The sequence below is a fragment of the Pteropus vampyrus genome, unplaced genomic scaffold (genome assembly GCF_000151845.1).
Source record: "Pteropus vampyrus isolate Shadow unplaced genomic scaffold, Pvam_2.0 Scaffold14, whole genome shotgun sequence".
Lineage (NCBI taxonomy): Eukaryota > Metazoa > Chordata > Mammalia > Chiroptera > Pteropodidae > Pteropus > Pteropus vampyrus.
In genome coordinates this window covers 9,820,070-9,829,100 of record NW_011888795.1, presented here as the reverse complement: position 1 = coordinate 9,829,100, position 9,031 = coordinate 9,820,070, and the positions used below count along the sequence as shown (strand labels likewise).

At 43.6% G+C, this 9,031-nt stretch overlaps 1 protein-coding gene across 2 annotated transcripts in view; it reads right to left on the bottom strand.

Moving 5' to 3' along the window:
• ABCC5 (ATP binding cassette subfamily C member 5) overlaps positions 1-9,031 on the bottom strand; it is a 71,230-nt gene that overhangs the window by 21,992 nt on the left and 40,207 nt on the right. For both annotated transcript variants that reach the window (XM_023526195.1, XM_011382561.2), the window contains 5 exons: positions 8,075-8,218; positions 4,232-4,334; positions 1,613-1,797; positions 1,083-1,229; positions 658-787 (listed from right to left, as the gene is read on the bottom strand). In XM_023526195.1, the coding sequence (XP_023381963.1) occupies positions 658-787; positions 1,083-1,229; positions 1,613-1,797; positions 4,232-4,334; positions 8,075-8,218 (709 nt within the window). The remainder of the gene's footprint in view (positions 1-657; positions 788-1,082; positions 1,230-1,612; positions 1,798-4,231; positions 4,335-8,074; positions 8,219-9,031) is intronic.

Here is a 9,031-nt window from a genome sequence, read left to right as displayed (position 1 = left end):
TTAACTCTGGGGTTAAAAGACCTGGGCTCAATTCCGGCTTCGTTATCTAAGAGCTGTGTGACCTTGGGCAAGTTACTTAACTTTTCTAGACATCGGCTTTCTTATATGTTCGGTGAGTGAAACAATACCCACCTCATAGGGCTGCTGTGAGGATTAGGATAAGGCATGTAGGACATTCGGCACACGGTAAGCCCTCAATAAATGTCAGGTGGCATTAGTAATATTCTGGGCTCTGGGAAGTATTCAAGTTCTGGTGCTGGCACAGTCTGTGCAGGATCCAGAAAACCCGGCAGAGGTTATAGGTGTCCAGAAAGCAATATACTACCTCCGAAGTAAATCTGAGATTCCAAAAAACGTTTTGGAATCTCTAAGGCCTTTATGCTAACTCAATCCTCTGAACTCGTTTTTAGGTTAAATAAGATTGAATGAAAATTTGGATGAAAGGTGAAAATCGGATGAGCCCTTAGCCTAAATATAAGTAGCAACCTGGAGAAAATGCCAAAATTAAGATGTGTTTGGTATGAACACCAGCAGCCACTGTGCTCTCAGAATCTAAGGCTGGATAGACATGCATATCTAGAGAGTCATCCAGAAGGCTGGAGGGCACCATGAGCTCCGGCCTGTGCTCCAGAGCATGAAAGAAGTAGTGAGAAATACCTTCATCCATATCTTTGGAAAACCTGTTGAGAATCCTCCCAGTGGGGGTAGTGTCAAAAAACTTCATAGGGCTTCGAAGGATCCTTCGGAAAAGCTCATCATGGAGCCGGGAGGAGGCTCGTAGTGTGCCCTAAGGAAAAGAGCACAAAGTGGTCAGGGCCCAGAGACCCAGGGACTCAGGCAGGCTGCTCCTACTCCATAGGACGTATCCACCCACTCCCCAAACAGAAGGGAAATGGCCACGGAAGAAGGAGAGGAGGTGGCCAATATGAAAAGACTGAGGCTAATGAGAAACAGGTCATTTCAGCAAAGGCCATCATGCTTCAAAGGGGCTTCCCTCCTCAAAATAAACCCGAGAGATGCCATGCTGAAGCCTGAGCACATAGTCACCAGGGAGAAGAGGAGCAAAGGCCACTACTGCATACCTTGACAAAGACCACTCCTCGAATGGCTTTCAAGATCAGTATGACGGCCATCGAGAGGGCGTAGACACTGGCATAGTACTGCATGTGAGGATTGTCCTTCATGCTGCTGCTCACGAAGGTCTTGTTCCCTTGAGTCACCGTGGTGTTCTGTGTGGAGGCAAGGCTCTATGGGGCAAGGCTCCTAAGGACTGCCAAGAAATCCTATTTGGGGCCTTTCTCAGTTCAAGGGGAGCGCATGGGATAATGGCTTTGGGACCTGGTGTGGCAAACACGAGGCAGGCTTTGCCCCGCAATGGACCAGGGCAGACAGCCCACAGGTGTGCTACTGATAAGCTCTACCACTCTGAATTGGTCAGGGAGAAAGACTCTTGTGAGGTTACGTTAGGGACTCATCTTTTTCATCCTGGGTGACCGTTGTTCATCTTATCTTTTAATCGAAAAACTAGATAAGTTTTCTTAAGAATGGCCAGGGAACATGGAGAGATGGCCATATTCTTAGACACAATTTTCCCATTAATAAGTAGCCTTACCCCACTTCCTTCTTTGATCCAGTAACTCAACCACCAGTTGCTGAAGGCAGTACTGCCCACATTCAGCATGAACAGGGATATAATGAACAGGAAAGCCAAGGGGCCGCCGGCAGCCTGGATGTAGACACCATACACTGACCAAGGCACTGACCCCTGCCCCTTCTCTTCCACTTGCACAAGCTGCCCTAGGTAAGAAAAAAAGGAACACAAACTCAGAAGGAAAAAGCTACTTATCCAAAACTAAGTAACTATAGAAGAACACAATCAAAGGGCTCCAAATCAGAATGACCTCTTTTTTAGAAGCATTCATTCATCCATTTAACATTTACTAAGCACTTCCTATGAACCAGGGCCAGGATGAGGCCCTGGAGCCAAAAGAAGATTAAGACCAGGTCCTGCCCTTGAGATCTGGCTGAGGATCCTTCTACAGTCTAGTAGGATAGACGGATGAACACATAATTATAATAAAATGTGTTACATACAATACTACAGATATGTCCAAGGCAGCATGGGAGCATCCAGGAGGTGTATGTAACCTACATGGGAGGACTGTGGGGTGGTCAGCAGGGAGGTTTCAGGGAAGACTTTCTGTGTAGTCCATTGTGCATCTCAAAGGTAAGCCAGAGTCGGCCAGGCGGGGAAACAGTGGGCAGAGGAGATAACATGAGCATCAGCACAGAGGTGGGGAAAAAAACAAGGCAATAAGTACAGATAACCAAGTCGGCTTGGAACAGCTGTGTGCCTGCAGGGTGGCAACCAGATCAGGGTGACAGGCAGGCTGTGGTCAGAGGATAAAGGTATCTGAACTTTATCCTTCAGATAAGAACGTCTCAAGAGAATGGCCTAAAGGTGTGTGTTGGACTAGATGGGACTCTAGGATGGACGGCCAGTCTAGTCACCTCTGGAAGTGAGCAGCTTCTTCCATGCATCCCAGTGTCTCACACAAATAACAGCATTTTCTATGTGTGCCATATGAGGAAAAAGATAAAAACGCTGCTTTGAAAATGAGGAGAGACCACTGAAAGGCTCCATGCAGGAAGGCAAGTTGGTCTCTTGTTTTCAACTGTATCTCTAAGCTGTCTGCTCTCAGTTATCTCCATGGAGGATTGACAGCTGTTAACACTAGGCATGAGATAATAAAGGCCAGAATCAGGGTCATGGCAATGGGGATGGAGTTTCAGGAGGTAAATTCAGTAGGCCATGGTGAATGCTGTAGGAAAAGAGAAAACATTCAAGGATAGCTCCTATGGGCTCCCTAGTGTGGTCAGGTGATTGATACTGACAGGAGGATACAAACAGCCCTACAGGAAGCCTCTGCCTCTTCATCACATACAGTTTAATTATCTTGGAACAAGCCACACAGGCCAGGAGTTTTAACAGCTGTGAGCCTCCAGGTTAATGGCTCTGTAGATAAGAATAAATGTTCCCTAAATTCTCTCTGTTTTTTTTTTCACTGCCTCTGGCAGGAACTGACAGCTGTCTCAGCCTTCTGTGCTGTGTCTGTTTAGTGTGAATGAGGAAGCTATCTTACCTGAATTCAAAATTGCTATGTGGTTTATTAAAAGAAAAAAAAAAGGCGGTGAGTGGTAAACCAGAATGGTCAACTCTTATCATCAAACATTCGCTGCAGTTTTAAGAACAAGGAAGTTAAAAACAGGGGCAAATTCCGGAGAGGTCTTTGATTCAAATCTCAGGTGAGGAGGTGACACAATAGAAAGAGAGCTTTAAAACAAGACTGCATTCTTTTGGGGGGGGCAATCTGACATGCAGCTTAAAATTGACCAAGGTGAAAACACCCAAGTTTTGTAAGTCGCTTTTCTAACTCCCAGGATTTGTTTCAGTTGATATGATAAAAGATTTAAAAAAAAAAACAAAAAAACAAACACAAAACAGGACTGAGGACTCTGGATAGGGAAAAGCAGGTAGGGAAAACCCCAGCTGTAACTCTTCACCACAGTACTGCTGCGATCTCAGAGGCACGTACCATTCTAACAGGGAGCTGCTGAGGACAGAGGCAGTCTTTTGGAGCTGGAACACTTTTGCCTTGGTTGGCACTGACTTTTAAAGAGCAGAAGTGAATCACAGGAAAAACAGGTATAACCCTACCTACCACTGAATTTTTCTTTACTCAGGATGACTCAGCCATAATTACCTACACCTGACCCTGCCTTCACAGAAACAAGACTAAAGGCCATTCTTATTGCCTTAATCTGTTTAAGCAAATGAAAGGTGCCTCATGGTGTCCCAATATTATACAACAACGGTTCCCAACTCCCAGGTCGCAGACTGGTACAGGTCCGTGGCCTGTTAGGAACCAGACCAAACAGCAGGAGGTGAGAAGCCGGCAAGCAAACCAAGTTTCATCTGTATTTGCAGCCACTCCCCAGGGCTAGCATCCTGCCTCAGCTCCACCTCAGATCATTAGGCATTAGATTCTCGTAGGAGCAACGGTCCCTGGTGCCAAAAAGGTTGGGGACCGCTGTCAAGAATTTTTTTATTTCAGGAATATAAGGCCAGGTACTCTACAATTGCAGTATTATCAAACATCAGGAATTACTGCATGGCATAATTTCTGATATACTTTAATGACAAATGTAAAATCTCAGAAAAGGTCATTACCTTCCTCTGGCTTCACTGCTTTCTCCTTTTTTACTGATCCTGGTTTAGGACCCTTGTCTTGTGATTTCTTCTGTGAACCACTGGTTTCCTTTTTTGAATTAATCTAATATTAAAAAAAAAAAAGCCTCCAGTTATGATATGGCCATTTGTACAAATGTCCATAGGACATACCAGAAAATCATCTATGGAGCTGCCGCTATTATTGAAGGGAGACACAACTGACTTCTTAATAAGGCCACCTATACTCATTTCTTATACATTTCTTATACAACTCCTTCAGTCTTTGAGATATGGGTTCCTACCTTGTTATTCCAATGACATTGCTCTTCCCAAAGTTACTGAAGACCTAACACAGTAGCCTTTATGTCGTTCTTATCCACTCCAATTTGTCCAAAGCATTAGGGCTGGGGCCATTTCCATTCCTCCCATCTCTGATCCCCATATCACTAAATCAAATTGAAGAGCTGATCATTTCCCACTGCTACCCCAGGATAAACTTCTCAGTCTGGTTTTGTAAGACTGCCACATTCTGTCCCTAGCCTAACTCTGCAAGTCCCCTCCCATTCCTGTGGCTCTTACTCTCAAGCCACACTGGGTTTCCTGCCATTCCTCACATCACACTGTGATTTCTCCCTCTTCTGTACCTTGGTCCACACTGGTTCTTCATTTGGAATGCCCCTCCCCTTGTCCCAACGCATTCAAAGTTGTCCCCACTCAAATGAATTCAAATTTTACACCCTCCCTGAGGCAACCCAGATTTCTCTAGAATAAAGCTCACCCCTCCCTTGTTCTCCCAGGCACTGAGCTCGTAGCACTCTAATACAGCATGTTGCTATAAATGTGACCTGGTGTAACAGCACAGCCCAGTGGTCTTCCCCAGGTGACTGACTATAAGCCCCTCAAGGAGAAAGATGATGCCTTACTCGTGGTTATAACCCACATAGGGCCTAACACACAGAACTGCCCATAACAGGGCACCTAGAGACTTAGTAAACATTCATCAAATTGGAACTGAGATAAGAGAAACTACTTCACACTCTCCTTTCCAAGTTCCTCTTATATCTTAACATAGGAAATTCTCTTAATACAATTTACTACATTTAATTCTATATCATAGTCAGCATCATAACCCCAATTTGTTCTCCAACTAGACTTTTTAAATTAACAGTGAAAAAAGTCAAAAAATAACATAAAATTTAGAACCACCTCTGGAACATAAGATGGATAAATTTTCTATTTGCTGAAATGTATGAATAAATGCACTGTGTAAAGAGAAAATTACCATTTGCTGACCACTTACTAGGGTACGAACATTACGTACTATCTCATTTAATTGATGCAACAACTCTAAGAGGCAAGTGCCATCCCCATTTTTAAAATGAGGAAACTGAAGCTCAGGGAAGTTAAGTGACAAACCGGAAGTATGCTCTTCCACCAAACTCACGGACTCTCAAAGTCTTTGGCTCCTTGGACATTTCATATTTTAGCTTCTCTCTCTCTAATTCCCTCCTCCTTGTGCATAGTAAGGAGGACATAGTCTGAGGAGTACTCTGACAGTCATAGGGAGAGGTCACAGATCCAAATCCGCATCAGGGTGTCTCTATGGAAGTTACTAATGACGCTTGGAATATGCGAGTTACCCCAAAAGTCCAAGAACACATCAGTCATGTACAGTTAGTTGTACTGTGCTGGCTGAAAAATTACTGCTTGGCTATCGCCCATGGGAACATAGGTTATCACCCATGGGAACATAACATTCTAACAATAAGCTTTCTGTTTCTGTACTCCCCACTTGCACAATCGACCTGTGGGTTTACAGTTAGTAAATAGAAGAAAAATAGACTTTTGTGTTCAGACAGAATGAGGAATGGGGTTTAGGGCTTAAAAACCCTGTACCTCTACATTTCGGGGCTGCTTAATTTGGGATCTGCGTACTCCTGGCAGACCCAGCTGGCTGAATAAAGAGTGTGTTTCCTATAACTCACTGATTTCTGGTGGTCCGTGTGTCTATCGGGGGCTGGGGGCTACAACAGTACTATACCTGAAATCAAACAGGATGACACCCAAAGACTCCCTGAAATGGTCTCAATAACTGTCTGCTTTTATCCCTCTCATGATCTGGTAGCTAAAAAGTGGCTTTTAGCCCAGCCTGAGCGTACCCCTAGGACCCAATGTAACCACAGAATGAGGAGCTCATACAAGAGCAGGTTGTCAAGAAGGAAAAACAGGCTCTTTGGTTAGCTCTGAGTAAGTACGCCTTGTGTTTGCCTAACTCGAAGCACAGAGTAAAGCCTTAGAAAACTGCCATCTTTCTGTGTCACCACAGGAGGCAAGGCAGCATGGCAGAAAGAGCACTTTGGAGTCAAAGTGCCCCTGTTAGTGTTAAAAAGAGACAACAGACCCAAAATGGAGTCACTTTTGCTAATAAGCTACACTAAGACTTAGTATCCAACCTAACTGCAGTTTCGGCCTCTCCCAGGAGTATAATTTTAAACCACTCAGTCTGGAATTTCCTGATCAGCACTCGTGAAGTAATCTGCCAGGTAAAACCCCCTGCCTTCCTCTAAGGGAGGGCGACTCTGCCTGACATAATCCTCTTTTAACCTCCTTCTCTCACCCTCTTTCTGCCTATAATAACCTTAATAACCTTCCATTCTGTACAGCTCCTCAGGATCCCCTTCTAGTTGCTAGATGAGATGCTGCCAATTCATGAATTGCTTAATAAAGCTAATCAGAGATTCAAATGTACTTGGTTGACTTTTGTTCTTTAAGATTAGCAAACTGCTTTACTTTTCTGAGCTTCCCCTTCCTCAACTACAGAAGTGAGGAATAATCATATTTTGCCACAGAGTTCTGTTAAAATGACTAAACAGAATGACTTCTATGATGTGCCTAATCCAGTAATTGGGACATAATAAGTGTTAGTTAATGAGTGCCATATCAGCAGCCGAGATACCATGAATCATTTTCAAATGTATGCAATATTTAATTTCTCTTCTCTGGCTCCTTATTTAGTTGTTTATTTAAAAAAAAAAAAAAAGCTTTATATGCTTCAGTCAGAATTGAAGGAGTTTTTGAAACTATGATTGAACAATATACTGTGAATGAAGAAGGGGTGCTGTAATAAATCTAAGTGAAAGTAACTTCACAGGGTGATCTGGTCATAAATTCCTAACTGGGTAGATCTTCTTGCATAGTATGCCCCAAGCACATAATTTCTTTAGAAAAAAGGATTAAGCAAGCCCTGTCCATTGTTCTTGTATATGTAGGTTAACACACATTTGAAATGCTGGAAGTAATCCTCTTTCCCAGACCCCTTGAAAGCATAACCACCCTCAAGAGAACACACAATCTTATTAACTACTCTGTAATCCAATCACCACCTTACTTTCTCCTACCTCAACGTAATCTTCCTTACATTCCTTCCTTAATTCCAAATGTATAAAAGAAACTGCAAAACTTTCATTCTCTAGAGTAGTTGAGATGGTTGAGATCGTGCTTTCCAGCAATGCCATCGGTTTGGCTCAAATAAATTCTTATAAAAATTCTCTACAGGTTTGGATGTTTCTTATGTCAACAACACACTGAGCCCATATCCTTCTCCCTGTCATTGCCTTAGTAATAAGTTCTCAGTGACAGAAGTCCATGGCTCACCAGCCCCACAATCCTCTCCTAGAGTAGAACCAGTATATCAACTAAAGCACAGCAGTCCAGACACCAAAAAATAGAGCTGTGTCAATTAGATACATACTGCATTCAGCTGAGATCTCCCCACCACTCACTAAGGTCATGCCTCCCTTGCTGGAAAGGAGGAGCTACACACAAACACCACATGAATCTTACCTCAACGGGGGGTGTCTCTCCCAGCAACAGGTTATTAAAAATGGTAGCATAATCGCCATTTAGATTCATCAGTTCTTCATGAGTGCCTCTTTCTGTAATACAGCCCTCTTTCATGAAGATCACTTCATCACAATCAGCCAGATACTAAAGACGAAGGCGGGGATAACACAGTGTTGCTGATATTTGTGCAAATACATCCAACCACCCAAACCTGAGTTCAGCGGTTCTCATCTGGAAGCAATTGAGCCCCCCAGAGGACATGTGGCAATATCTGGAGACACTGTGGGTTGTTACGAATGGGGGGAGGGGTGTTACTGCCATCTAGTGGGTAGAGGCCAGGGATGCCCAGCACAGTCCTCCACAACAAAGAGCTATCTGGCCCCAAATGTCAATAGTGCCAAGACTGAGAACCTCTGCTTTAGTTTATTGTGCTTGTGATGTAGTTCCAAGAGCAGTCTCTCCAGTTTTTGACATAAATCTGCTAGTGGAGCCACGGGAGCCTTGCATTAAACTTCATACCCTTTGACTGCACTCGGAAGTACACATAATTACTGACTTTCTGTGGCAGAATGGGGCGGGGGGTTAACCTCTTAAATTTGACAATAGATGCAAAGCAGATGGCAACATCTTTAAGCTGCTCTCCAAAGTGGCTTCTTGGCATGGAATGGCAGAAGGAGAAAATCTTGTTTTCCTTAAACAGTTCCCACTTGTACATTGATATTAATATAATGCTTTCCAAACTATCTCACCCAAAATCTACTTTCAGCCTACCCCTTTTACTGATTTATATGCAGAAGCTAACATGCTCCAAGGATCTCTAATTTGGATGGCCATTTATACATAGGTACAACAAGTTTTATTGGTACAATGGACCAGGGGGCTATTTGCTGAGGAAACGAACACTGTTGGTTCCAGGAACTTCTAGGAGCTCACGGAGGTATCCAGAAGGACCAAGCC